At 39.4% G+C, this 13,892-nt stretch overlaps 1 protein-coding gene across 9 annotated transcripts in view; it reads left to right on the plus strand.

The window, feature by feature from the left end:
- Positions 1-13,892, plus strand: part of PPFIBP2 (PPFIA binding protein 2) — a 96,437-nt gene that overhangs the window by 75,634 nt on the left and 6,911 nt on the right. For 5 of the 9 annotated variants that reach the window (XR_005956688.1, XM_041485560.1, XM_041485600.1 and 2 more), the window contains 14 exons: positions 1,232-1,264; positions 2,916-2,977; positions 3,495-3,570; positions 4,274-4,371; positions 4,551-4,615; positions 5,170-5,238; positions 5,616-5,676; positions 8,870-9,014; positions 10,409-10,441; positions 10,995-11,133; positions 11,771-11,899; positions 12,593-12,743; positions 12,906-13,017; positions 13,505-13,593. Coding sequence is in view for 8 of the 9 variants with exons in the window: in XM_041485560.1 (XP_041341494.1) it covers positions 1,232-1,264; positions 2,916-2,977; positions 3,495-3,570; positions 4,274-4,371; positions 4,551-4,615; positions 5,170-5,238; positions 5,616-5,676; positions 8,870-9,014; positions 10,409-10,441; positions 10,995-11,133; positions 11,771-11,899; positions 12,593-12,743; positions 12,906-13,017; positions 13,505-13,593 (1,262 nt within the window). In the remaining variant the exon portion in view is untranslated. The remainder of the gene's footprint in view (positions 1-1,231; positions 1,265-2,915; positions 2,978-3,494; positions 3,571-4,273; positions 4,372-4,550; positions 4,616-5,169; positions 5,239-5,615; positions 5,677-8,869; positions 9,015-10,408; positions 10,442-10,994; positions 11,134-11,770; positions 11,900-12,592; positions 12,744-12,905; positions 13,018-13,504; positions 13,594-13,892) is intronic. The other 4 variants (XM_041485586.1, XM_041485609.1, XM_041485624.1 and 1 more) reach the window with 2 other exon arrangements.

A 13,892-nucleotide genomic window follows, 5' to 3' on the forward strand; every position in this document is an offset into this window, starting at 1 on the left:
ACAAATTGAAATAAGTATCCTCAGGGCCCTGAAACTTTTTCTGTTGGTGTTTTGTTTATAATTGTAAAGACTCATCGTAGTTCAATGGGATTTTTTTTTTTTCCAGGTATACCTTGAAAATATCTTTGAGAAATCCTTACAGTTTCTGGTTTTTAAGGGAAAAAGGGGTCATGGTAGTAGCTAAGCCTGATGTTTCAATGTCCAAACACCCTAAAAGAGTCATTGCTTCCTTTCTCCATGGCTGTGTGTCGTTCAGGCTCCCTGTCCCATGAAAGTTTGCACTTTTCAGAGTCCCAGCCAGCCTGGGCTGGTTTAGGGTTCTGTGATATTGCAGGTTTTTGTTTGTTTCTGTTGACACAGGTCAATGGCAAGCAAACCAGTTTGTTTAGCCTTTGGTCTCAACCAGTGGTGCCACAGTTCTCTGAAATATTCACTCCCTGGGGCTCCTGCCGACTGCTGGGCCAGGACAATATGGAATTAGGGACCTTTTTCCCCTGCAGCACCAACGCTCAGCCACGCAGGAGTATTCATGAGCAGTTTAGCACAGGGCATCAGCTTTGCTGCTCTAACAGCTTCTGTGGGTGTTAACTGAGGCTTCCCGAGGCTGCCCTGGCTGGGATGTGAATTTCCATGTGCTGTGCTTCCTCCTTCCCAGGGCTTCCCAAGAACCTCCTCTGGTTCATCCCAGCAGAGTGACTTAACATCTCCATGTGGTGATCTCGCTCAGCTGCAGAGCTTGTGCATGTAGAGAGCTGCATGTCTAACCAGAAAATTAGTTTGTCTAACAGCAGTGCTTGGTAGAGGAACCCTTCTACTAATAGAATTATGTATTTTCTGTGAGATTCCCAAACAATTTAGGGTATTTCAAAGGAAAGATAGTGGTATGACAGTAAATCTAGAGCTCAGCAGCATTCAGCTTGTAGAAATGTGGTGAAACTGTCCTTGATTCCAGTGGCAGAAGAATCAAACCCTCAACAAAATCTGTGGGCTACATTCAAGGAAAGCACTTGGACTGTATTTGAATGGAAACAGAAACAGTCCTTCTGAAAACAAACAAACAAAAAAATTACTGACTGATCAGAATTTTGGGTGATCTTCTCAAATAAAGTTGAAAAGTGATGTGAATGTACTAGTAGTATGCTAGAATGCATATCCTAAGTAAATTGCAAAATTGATCTAATATGTGCTTTTTCTACATACTTTACTTGACTCTCACCACTTACCATCGTAGAGGAAGTTTATAGGAGAAGGCTAAAAGAAAAACGTAAGCCTTGCAATTCCCTTTTGGCTTTGTCTCACTGTTCCTTTCACACCAATGTTAACTCAGATGCCTTCTGCAGCAATAATTCCATGTTTGTTCAGATTTGGCTGTCTAATTGTAACAAATGAGACACTGCTTTCACTGCTTGCAGCAAGCAGACAGCTCCTTTCCCTGCTCAGTGAGGTTTCACTGCAGAAATAAAGGTCAGAGGTTCACAAATCAAAATGTTGGACATCAAAGGGACATTGTCAAGGTTAACAGAGCCAAAACGTAACAATTACCCCCTTTTATTTACACATATGCAAACACAATTTGATTATGGGAAAAACAGCTTTAATTGAAAGCCTTCCTCTTTGGAGGGGAGGATTTAGGCTTTTTTTATTTTTTAAATCACTGCATTAAATTAAAAAAAAAAAAAGTCTGAATAAATGTCCCCATACTTGATGATGTTAATGAAAACTGTAAGTAAAATTTGCTTTAGTGTGCTTAAATCTACCTTGACGCCTTTTTGAAGTCTAATATTTATAAAGAGAAATTAGTAGGACTGTGATTTTTTTAAAAGTCTCCCAATTGCTTGCCCACTGCCTTGCTGGCTTTAGTTTTTGATTTGGCTGTGCCTGTGCATGTCCTGTGTCTCTTCTTTGAGAAAACACCTGTGAAGTTCATGTACATGTTTTAAACTTAATCATTGCAAGGTGTGCACTTTCCAGAACCCCTGCAATAAAAACTAATTACTGCTTTTTCACATAGTTTAGCTATGACATTTTCTGTTCAACCTTCATTTGTAAAACCTCTTTTCACAGATGCTCTTTGGCAATGTTGATTTTCTTTCCCCTCTCTCCTTTCATGCCTGCTGCCATATCTGTTTTCATGGTTTTTTGGGAACAGTTGTGTCTGGTTTAGTGTCAAAGCATGAATAGCTTTGTGGTAGTTACAGCACAGGAGCTCTCTCAGGTTCTGTCTCCATCACACTTGGTTTACTCAGGAAGGTTTGCTGGCACTGTTGTGTAGAGAAAAATGAGAAATTTGGTTCAGCAAAGTTAGGATGTGATTAACAGCCTCATCAGTTTCAGAGAGGATGTTTTAATTGACTTGATTTTAACATTACTGGACAACTTCTATCACTAAATTGTGTGTGAGGAAATTCTCCATTAGTTTGTGATGCAGATTTTAACCAAGTTGCCCATACTGAAACATTTAAGTAAATAACATTTTGCAGAATTTCCTTCTATCAAACCAGTTTTTGTTAGTTTTCATTCCCAAGTTCATGGATGTACTTTAGCTACTTCTCTAATGGAATATATTTTCAATCCTACTTTAAATTTTTTCCTTAAGTATATAACAGCAAACACACTCTCATCTTTTGCAAAATGAGCTTCAGTGTTTCTTTTCTTTTCCACTGCTTGACTTTCATAGTTTAAAATAGTGTTATGTAGTCTTTTGTAAGCAAAACCAGGATGTTTGTGTTGTGCAGTACTTTTTATAGTTCAGCTTCTGAAAAAATCTACACTAAATGTAGTTTAGTAGTGCACTGGCCATGCCACTGACATGGTTTTGGTTATTAGCAAGAACATAGGCAAAGTATCAAAAAACATCTATTTGCAGTAAACATAACAAGTCTTATTTCTCTTACAACATTTTAAAACATTTTCAGACCAAGAAGTTCAGCGGTTGAAGATAGGAATGGAGACATTATTGGCTGCAAATGAAGAAAAGGTGAGAAAATAATCCCTGTTCTTCATGTTAAGAATGAAATGATGGTTTTGAATCCCTGAAATGTTCCAAATAACACACTTTCTGTAAGGACTAAATGAGAAAGGGAGTTCATTCTTCAGGAGACTGTCATTTTTGAGGTAACAAATCAAGCTGTGGCATTTTCCTGGATGGTGGCACACCCATATATGATCATATAGACAATAATATGCATCCCTAAAAACTTCCTTTAGCAAGTGGGGAATCCAGACAGGGAAACATTAGTTCTGGAGAATATTAATGTGGCTCATAACATTTATTTCTTAAGAAAGCCCTAATATCAAACTCCTCTGGTTTCCCTACATCTAAAAATTCACATTATCCAGCAAATACTGTGTACAAAGGCAAATAACATTCCTTACAAGGCATGTGAAGGACTGAGCCTGTTTTCATTGAAATCACAGAGATGTAGTACAGTGTTCCTGCAGTTAAAAAAGGAAGGATTTAAAACGTAATTTAATTTATTTAATGTTTTCCACAGGACCGTCGGATAGAGGAGCTGACACTACTGCTAAGCCAGTACAGGAGGGTCAAGGACATAATGATTGTAGCTCATGGTAAAATAGCTTGTGAATAATTTCCTGCTTTTGTTTTTTAGTTTATGTGGTGTTTCCTGTGACCATTATGACCTGTGACCACCAGCCATGTTTCACAGCATAAAATGATCCTAGAGAGGGAGAACTCATTTCCCTCCCACTGAGGAAAGCCCTGACAGCTGAGAAGACAAGTTTTGTTTGGAAGGAACAAAACTCACATTGCTTTGGTGCACACAGTTCTGTGTATTTAACTTCAAAATCTGGGGGGAGGAAGAATAATCTGTGATCCATTTCTCATTTGTAGGAAGTGGAGTGGGTTTTAGGACAATCTCATTTTAAGTTGCCACCATAATTTTCAGCACTGAATTGAACCTGGGAAACTTGGCCTTCTGAGAGGACAGTTTTGTTCCATGCACACCACCACATTAACAAGCAATAACAATATCTTTAGGCCTTGCATGGCAGAATGGAAACTTGTATTTAACAGACAAAAATATGGGATGAGAGTGAGTGTATTTAACACAAAAAAATAGGGAATGAGAGTGAATGCATTTAACACAAAAAAATAGAGAATGAGAGTAAATGTCTCTCTGAACGTTCATTAAGTAAATAAATAAAAAGAAAAGGAACAAGCCATGATGCTCTGGATTGTTGAGCTGATACTGCAGAGAGAAAACTTTGCCTGTTTCTATCCCTTTCTAATTCTTCTCTGTAATTCTTTCAGGCTCTCCTGTCTCTGGTGGCAGCGAAGAGGAAGTTGAGGCAACTTTAAGGAAGTGGAGCCTTCTGAATAACTCTCAAGGAGAATTACTGAAAACAGAGGTACAGATGTTCTGCGAGCAGGTTCTGCTGTATAGATGATTTTTTGATGTTGGTTTCTCTGTACTGACGAGGGTGAGGGTTCAGCCCTGGCCGAATTTTTGCATTTCTTGGTACGGGCACAGTAGATTTCAGCAGAAGACACCAGAGCTACAGGCTTGAAACTCTTGTATCTTCCCCAGGCCTCTGCAGGAGATTTGTCACCAGCTGTGCTCCCTCCAGTGCCACACAAAGCCGTGGAAATCAGGCAAGACCTTTCTGTCTCCTGTGCTGCTAAACTGTATTATTTATTGTATTTATAGACTGTTTCACTGTTGGCATCTTCTTTTGACTGTTCTTGGCTTTGCTGCAGTTTGGGGCACTTGTGAAAGCTGTGCTTGTCGTGGAGGTTTGCAGTGCTTAGATGTTTAAGGTTTAAAGTATAGGAATAAATCAGCATTTTTGTATATAATATATCTTTATATAATATATATATTTATAATATAAATATTTTTATATTATATTATAAATATATAATATAAAAATATATATTGTATTAGGTTTGCAATGCTTAGATGTTTAAGGTTTAAAGTATAGGAATAAATCAGCATTTTAATATAACATACATTATATATATTATAATATAAATATATTTAGATTGTATTGTAAATATATAATATATAATTATATTTTATATAAAATATATGTATATTCTATTATATTACATTATGTTATATATATTTGTATTTCTATTATAACATGTAAATATATATTTATGTTTCTATATCATATATTTATATATAAATTTATTTCTGTTTAAAGTGGAAGCATTCCAGTATCCTCAAGTAATTTAACCTCTCAGCAGGAAGAATCTTTGGAAGTCACAAATAGGTGAGAATGCGTAAAACATCATCGAAATGTAAAACTATTTCCCTTTCTAAAATCCCTAAATGTTGCACAGAGTTACTGCTGTGCTTGTTAAGAGTTTCTAAAATCATCTGGAGGAGCAAGGCTACAGCTGCCCACTGGGCCTGGCTGCATTTCACATCTGGTCAGAGGATGCCTTGTTGCTCTTTCTGCCTTCATCTACTGCTGTTCTCAATGCCACGATTTTCAGACTGAAAATACTATAAAATAAACAAATATCTTAATTCTGAGCTACGTTTTATGTAGACATTATGTGATTTATGCAGCTGCTGTGCATGAGACAGTGGTGATGTGCAAACAAACCACGTTGTATTAATTGCAGCTTTTTTCCCTTTTTTAAGGGTTCCACAGAAAAAAAAGTCAAGTAGTTTAGAAGACTTGCAGAGCGAATCCTTGGAAAAGGTTGGTTTATTTGTAATCACGGCTTCTGGTGTTTAATGTCTCAACTAAAAGACAAAGATCAAGTATAAATATTATTTTTGTTACGCATACAGTAACTTTAACCACCACTAACTCTGTATGTGGGGAAAGAGCCCTAAAACAGCTCAGGTTCTTTTCCCCCCCCATTTCCAAGCTGGTTGACACACCTGTGTGAACACACCTTCAAATTCAGTTTTTGCCCTGGGAGAAACAAAAATATTTAAGGGAAATACAAGAAATAGTGAGGTGTCATTTTGTTAAACTGCAGTATTATTTTGTTTATAAGGTTGTTTTTTTTTTTTAAATATATTTTACTTCCAGGTCACCAAAAATATTAAGGCAGCTAATCCTGAAAGTAGCTAAGTGTTGGGACTGGGTATTTCCACATAGGATTCGTTTTTGGGTGTGTGCATGTAGCAGTGTTTTCCCTGAGCTTTCTGAAATGTTGGCAGCGATGCTGCCTTAGTTAAAGCAGCTGGAGCACTTCAAGGGCTTTAATTCCACTCCAGAATAAAACTTCCTAATTTGTAAAGTCTTGCTGCATTGTGGTCCACAGTCTTGTTTTGTCGTTATGTATACTGATGTTTTTCTAGACTTCTGTAACTCTGCTTTGTGAGACTTGTTGTTTTCTGTACCCAAATTAGGCTTGATACCAGGTGACCTAGACCCAGTAATGCCTTTGAAACCAGATACCAGTCATATGATTGCTCCAGTTCTTAAATTTTTAAATTTTTTTCTTACATATTTTCATATTTTGCTGGAGAGGATAGTGACCAAGTAGAATGAAATTTGTGACATTTGTGCTGCATTGGTTTGATTGTACTCACACACGTGACAAATCAGAACTAACATTTCATTCCATGGAGAACTGCTAAAGGTTTTCTTGTCACAAATTTTAGTTATTTTCTTGTCTTAAACTAAAAATCTGAATTTGTCTCTTTGATATGCTGTGATAAGGCTGGACCTACACATTTATGCTGGCGTTATTCTGCCTTGCTCAAAGCTCAAATTCCCACTGCTTCCAGCAGTAATAGTAATAAAATAATAAACCACATCGGTGTCCCTGACCTAACTGTGGTGGAATTTTTATCGTTTGGTTTCTGTCAGAGCTCTTTATGGTTTCAGCTGGATCCATACAGCATTGTGTGTATTATTTTATGTCAGTTGTTTTCATATTGGTCTGTTAAACAGCTGTTGGGTTCCCAACTCAAAGCAGCTCTAAAGGGACCACCCAGAAACCTGAAAACAGCAAAATTCCTTTGATCGCAACAGAACTTAAACAGGAATTTTGCAGAGTGGGGAATGAACAAACACAATTAGTATTAAATATTAGATTGAAAAGAAATTAAGAGGTAACAGTCCTTGTAGTATATTGTCCATACATTAAGCACGATCTCAATAGCAATAAGACTACATTTGATGTTCCATGTATGTATGTTAATACTAACATTTGTCTGTTGCTTTTTTCCACAAAACTTTGCAATTGCCCTCCCTGAAACTCCATAGTATGTAGATGGAAAACCAGCACAGCCTGTTGTAGAACAAGAGGTATATTAACTGAAACCTTCCCTAACAATTCTCTGGTGTGATGTGGTGTGGTGTGCTGTGATGGTATGGCTGGTTTGCATTTTATATTCCTTTTCTCTTCAAAATGTTTGCATAGTTCCACTGCTGACAAACAACGCAGGGGGTAAAGATTTGAGAGGGAAATGTTTTGGTTTTTTACTTTTTATCTAGAAGCTTGTTACATGAAGCTGAGGTCATTCACTCTCAGCATACACACTGCTGATGTAAGACACAATTTCTCTACTCTTACAATAATTTTGGTACAAGTTGGGATCTACTGCCATTGCCAAAAAGGAGCAGGGGTTGAGGACCTGAGCAATCTGGCCTGCAGTTGTGGTATCCAAAGAATCCTCTAGGCCTTGGAGTAAGAACAGATAAAGCAGTGGTTATCTCATAGCATTTTTAATGTATCATCCTGTCACAGACAATGTTTTGAAAAAATTTTGTTGGAACGGGGTTACTGAAGAGGAGCACACTGAACTTTCCTTTGTACTAAATATAGTTTGCGTATTTCCAGTGCAAAGTTTTCCTATGAGACGTCCATTCTGATAGTGAAACGTTTACCAGTGGGGGTTTACTCCAAAACACATATTGGATGTACACCTCTCCCCCTAATAATTCAATGGCAGCTGGAGTGTCAAGTTCACTGCTTGTCTCAAAAAGCATCCCTGTCCTGCAGCCTTCACCCAGAGTGTTGGCTTATCCATCTTTTCCTCTAGATTCAGTGCTGAAGAAATCCCAACAATCTATTTCCAAAACTGTAGGCAAAAGTACCTCTTTTGCCTACAGTGAAACACGTGCTTTGCCTGGAAAAGGAACTTATTAGGCTCAGAACTATCAGAATTATGGGAACGTTTCATCTGTCCTTGTAAAAGAAGCAAGGTGCCCAAGCAGATGTCACTTGAGTGCAAGGAAAATTAGGTTCTGTGATAGAACTGGCAATTATATTTAGCTGTAATTCTTAAAAAAAAAAAAAAAAAAAAAAAAAATCACATGTACAATTTTGTCTCTGCAAAGAGATTTTTGTCCTTACAAAAGTTAAATCAAAAGTTAAATTTCTGTACCCTCACTTTGGTTTTGATTCTTTTACTGTTATTAAACGGTGGTAGGAAGTATGTTTGTGGGAATTTGAGGTGTACAAATACTTTTAGGTTGAATTCCAGCAAGATACAATTGTGAGGCAGAAACAAAGAAAGTCTGGTGGGGAAAAAATGATCTGAGAAGTAACTAAACACACTTTTGGTGCTATCAAAGTTGACCTTGGAAAGATCAATTAAATAGTGACAGGGTCATGGAGTATAGGGAGACAGCTACAAAAATTCTTATGGCAAAAGCAGGTAATATTTCACATTAATATTTTAAAGCAATGCAGAGTGGATGAAGTGGGAGGAGCAGATGAGGAAAGGCAAGGCTTTGTCTTGGCTGGGGAGCTGTCAGCTGATGGATGGGTTTAAAGTGAGTTGTCTGTAAGCAGGAACGTGCAGGGAGTGGAGTCATTTTGAACCGTACTTTTTTCTCAGCTTTAAGAACATTGTGTACCAGATTGCAGATGCTGTGAGCAATCTGAATTGTGTATTTATTTTATCTTTCCCTCTTTTAAAAACAACAGAGTAAGCCAGTGGGGAAAGGCAGCAAGTACCAAACGCTGCCAGGAAAGCTGCCCCGAGCCCTGCAGAACGGAGAGCAGGGGATGTACAGCTCCCCAGAGGGATGTGGCACCAGTGACAACGATGACAACGGCGTCCCTGGCCTGAGTATGTACCTGTGCCTCTCCCAGGGGGAAAATCCAGACTGTTTGAGGGGCTGGGACATAGCATGGGATGGAGTCTGCTGTGCCAGAACAATGCACTGTGATGTTCACGTGGTTCATTTAGGGAATGTCCTACTACTTCTTGCTTTTATTTTTTTTTTTTAACAAATACCAGAAAGATTCATGTCTTTTTTCCCAAATATTCCCAAAATTTCCCATATTCTGCTCGTGGCAGAATGAGGGATGATTTTAATTTTGAGGTTTTTTTTTTTTCTGTTGCACCTGACAATGCCATTAGAAACTTCACAGTACAACTATCAAAAACATGAACATTTTGGGTAAAAATCCCTCTATCAGCACTGCTGGTTGCTTAGCTGTGGAGGACCCACTAGTGAAGATTTAATTTACTGCATGCAGAAAAGCATCCATGGATTTTGAAACTACAAACATATTTCCATTCCACAGCCACAGCCCTGTGGAATCCTCAATTAATTTCTTTTCAGTGGCACCTTAAGCACAGATTTGTAGACAAAAAGGAGTTAAGAGTGATGCACAAGGCCAATATTTTTTTAGGACTGAAGGGCTTGGGAGCTCAGGCACAAGAGTTACCCTTGTGATTCTGAAGTCTTCCTGCACTTAAAAAGTTACAGTGGGTTTTGGTTTTTGTTTTTTGGGTTTTTTTTTTTTTTTTTTTTTTTGGGTTTTTTTTGCTGTAGTTTTTTTTCTTTGGTGAGGGTTGGTTAATTTTAAAGCCTCATGGTCCCTAAAGCTGCTAGCACGCTGCAGTTTCAAGGTTGCAATAGGTTGTGGCTGTTTAGGGGTTTTGAAAGAGCTTTTTTTTCTGTGATGGCAACTTTGCAGGCAAAGCATGAGCCATGCTGAAGTGTCTTTAACTGCAGGATTATCCAAGGGTGGGTGAGCTTGAGAAGGAAAATTATCTTTTTTCTAGAAACAAGCAATGGCTTCTTAAATACACTGAGTTAAGAGAATTTTTTTCTGCAGGTTGTTTAGTTTCTTGCACGTGCAGTGAATTCATTCCACCTCCAATTCTGTATTTCAGAGCAATTTGATGCAATCTTAGCCACTGCTTCATTTCAGATACTCTGCAGGCTTCGTAGAGCTCTCTAGTCTTTCCTTAAAGAGCTGAAACTTTCCAAGAATAATTAGGAAAGCTCAAACAGATCCATTTCCATCCCTACCTCTTTAAGATGATCTGTACAGAGTTCTTGGGGCTTTTGCATATTCACTGCCACGTCGAGCATAACTGCTTCTTTTACTTTTTGTTCCTGCTTTTAATGCTTAGCTTAACTACTTTGCCCTTCTGTAACTTTATTTTGCTGGTGTTTTGTATCTTCTTTGCTTCTCCATCTGGCTTTCTGCTTCTTGGGATGACTGAAGATCGCGGCAGGAGTGTCAGTGCACCCGTGCTAGGTACTGTATCCACACAAGATGCAACTTGAACACTCAGTTTGCTGCTTACTTTGGTTTTTTTCCTTTCCCTTTCCCTATGAAATACTAATCCCAGCTGGGCCCTCTAGACTGAACTCCTTACGTGCAGTACTGAAATGAAGTAATAGCTCCTGCTGCGTGGCATTCACATGGGGTTTCTTTTTGTGACAGTTATTCCTGGTTTCATTCTGTTTTCACTGAATTTAGAAAAATTCCCACTGATTTTGATGGAGGAGTTGAGGTATTAAGAGCAGGCAAGAAGACCTGAAATTAATTCAAATAACGTAGTTCAATAGAAAAGACTGAAATAACAGAATTATTTTACCCAATGTTTTATTATTTTCTTATTTTTTTTTTATCAAATGTCCAGCTGTTTTTTCACCTTCTGAGCATGTTTGGTTATTTTAAATAAAATAATAATTTTATAGGTACCTGTAGTTTTGTATCATGTCCTGCATTTAAACATCAGCCTCCCAGACAACAACTTTATCAGTAATGAGTATAAAATGTGACTATAATACTGTTCTTAACCCAGGAGAAACAGAGAACATGGATGGCTCAGTGGTCTCAGATGACCTTTCACCTCTCTCTTCTGGAACGGATTCAGGTCCACAATCTCCCTGGGCTCCAGAAAACAGAAAGAATCCAAAAGGGATCAAGAAAATCTGGGGAAAGTAAGGTCATTTTTGTTTTTATTCACTGTCAAAGCATTTCAGCTGAGAACGAATTCCCAGAAAAATCTACAATTATCCATAGCAAGAATAACCTAAAAAATTTGGGGAGAGAAAGCTGTTCTGGGATTGCACAGGTGTGTCCATATCTACACAGGGGGGTGGAAAAAATGTTGGGAGTGTTCACAGCATCATGCTGGTGAAAGAAATAAGGCACTGCTGTCATCTTAATGCTATTAATTTAGCATGCCAGCAGTTTCATTAGCCATGAAAAATTAAATTGTAGCAATTTGCTCATTACAAAAGACGCCAGGTAAAAAAAAAATAAGGGAAAACAGAAGGAACAGAAAGCAGGGCACAGTTGCTCTGTGTCCACTTGATCTGCTTCAGCAACAGCAGCCATTTCCAAGTCTGGATTATTAATTGGATCAAAGTGTTACAGCTGCTCTGCAGAGCTCCTTTATTTTCCTCCAGAGTTAGGGCCAGCCCGAATTTCCTAGAACTCCTTCAGCTGCCTCCGGAGTCTGGCATTTGCGGTTTCCAGGGAGATGCACAGTTAGTTGTCACTGTAGTTTCCATGCAGAACAAACATCCTCTGTCAGCAGCTAACAGTCCTGTCGTGGCACTCTTGTCTTGCAAGAATACGAAGAACTCAGTCAGGTAACTTCCCCGCAGACGACCTGGGCCTGGCGGAGTTTCGCAGGGGAGGTCTCCGGGCTACAGCTGGACCTCGCTTATCCCGATCCAAGGACACCAAAGGCCAGAAGAGGTAAGAGCTTGTTCTGCTTGCCCAATTATCCAATCACAAATAAAAGGCCAAACAAAATTAAATGTAACAATAATTTTAATGAGATTTAAATGAAATAGTTTAAAATATATAAAATTGAATACATTCAATAAATGGGCAGTATAATTTGGTTATAATAAAATATAGTGATTACTATATCCATATTGATTACTGTTTCAATTTTATCAGCACGAATCACACCTATTTATCACAAACTCCTCCCCCTGACACAGCCTGGTGCTCTTGTGCCCAGCAGCCCAACCCTCCTCTTGGGGACTTTGGTCCACATGGAGTTCCACAAGAGCTGGAACGAATTTCCCTGGCAGCAAAATCATCCCCTGCCTGCTCTCCTCCAGCTGCAGGTTGCAGCTGCTGGGTGGAGTGTCAGAAATTTCACCTTGTTAAAGAACAAGGATAATAATTACCTCCTCATCTGCATAACGATGAGGATTCAGCAATTCCCTTTTCCCTCTTTTCCAACAGAAGATGGGGAATTCTTATCTGCCCTGCAGCTTTTCACAGGTTGTGGCTGGGCTGCCAAATTCCCAGGACACCCCAGAACTCAGCACCCTGACAGATCTGCTGCTGTGCTGCCTCTGGCACACCGTGAGCTTTCCAGTTGGGGCATTCCTTCTTTCCTTTAAGATTTTCCCAATGCTTCTTGTTTTCTTTCAGCGACCACAATGCCCCCTTTGCTCAGTGGAGCACTGAAAGAGTTTGTAACTGGCTGGAGGACTTTGGCCTGGGCCAGTACGTGATTTTTGCCCGGCAGTGGGTGACATCGGGCCACACGCTGTTAACTGCCACACCTCAGGACATGGAAAAGGTAATCACTGCTTCTCTCTTCCTGCTGGCTCTGTCCCACCAGGCCCCTCCAAACCATTGGCTCTACCTTTCTGAAATCCACAGTATCAATTTTCATAGTTACCTCACATGAGGAAAGGAGCCAGAGGCAGGGCAAACTTTTTGTTAATGTTTTTTATTGCAGGAAATGGGAATAAAGCATCCACTGCACAGGAAGAAATTGGTTTTGGCCATTAAAGCTATAAATGCAAAACAAGATGAGAAGTCTGCACAACTTGATCATATCTGGGTGACACGTAAGTGTTTGGACTCTCCCGGAGTTGGTTGGGAAGGAATTTCTCCCACCTCTATGAGAGGGCAGCCTGATTCATGTCCAAGCACTTACCAGACATTTTTTCAAAAGCACTAAGTTTCCCCGTAGAAGAATTGAGGATTTTTGTGCTGTTCTTGACATCCAAACGTACAGCTTGTGGTATGCTCTCCCATGGGGAGCTCTGTCAGACAGCAGGAAATCAAGTGGGTGGGCTCAGTCTGGGAAGAGCTCCATGCTGCACGAGATGTGCTCCAGCACGAGTTGTATGCCAAATATCACAGGGCTGCTGTGGGCAGAGCTGGCTGGTGGGAATTGCTTTCAGGCTGCTGGCAAGAGGCTGTCCTCAGGAGAGGGGAACAGGTAGAATGAGCCACCTGAATGCCTCAAAGGAAGCCAGGCCAGGCAAGAGGGGAGAAGGGCTTCATTCTCACTGATCTGGATTTGGTTCCCCATTGCTCTCATGTCTGCAGGGTGGCTGGATGACATTGGCTTGCCTCAGTACAAAGACCAGTTCCATGAATCCAGAGTAGATGGGAGGATGTTGCAGTACTTAACTGTGGTAAGTACAGTGCTTTTTCCTCAGTTTTACCAATTTTAACTTCTGAATAAGCAAAAACTTTTAAAATTGTGCTTTGAATGTGAGCAGTTAAAGAATTTTTGCAAGACAGAAATAGTGCCAGTAATAACTCCTTTGTGCTGCCTAGTGCATGGAATTTGTTCCTAAGGTCCATAAAATAAATCACTTGTTAGGGCTAATTTCTGCAAAGTCCTTCTTTCAATATCATGTAGCACACCACAATTAAAAGTAAAATGACTTGTTTTACATGTAATCTCTGGAGCTCGTTGTTCTTCACACCA

The sequence above is a fragment of the Pyrgilauda ruficollis genome, unplaced genomic scaffold (genome assembly GCF_017590135.1).
Source record: "Pyrgilauda ruficollis isolate IOZ18807 unplaced genomic scaffold, ASM1759013v1 scaffold119, whole genome shotgun sequence".
Classification (NCBI taxonomy): Eukaryota; Metazoa; Chordata; class Aves; order Passeriformes; family Passeridae; genus Pyrgilauda; species Pyrgilauda ruficollis.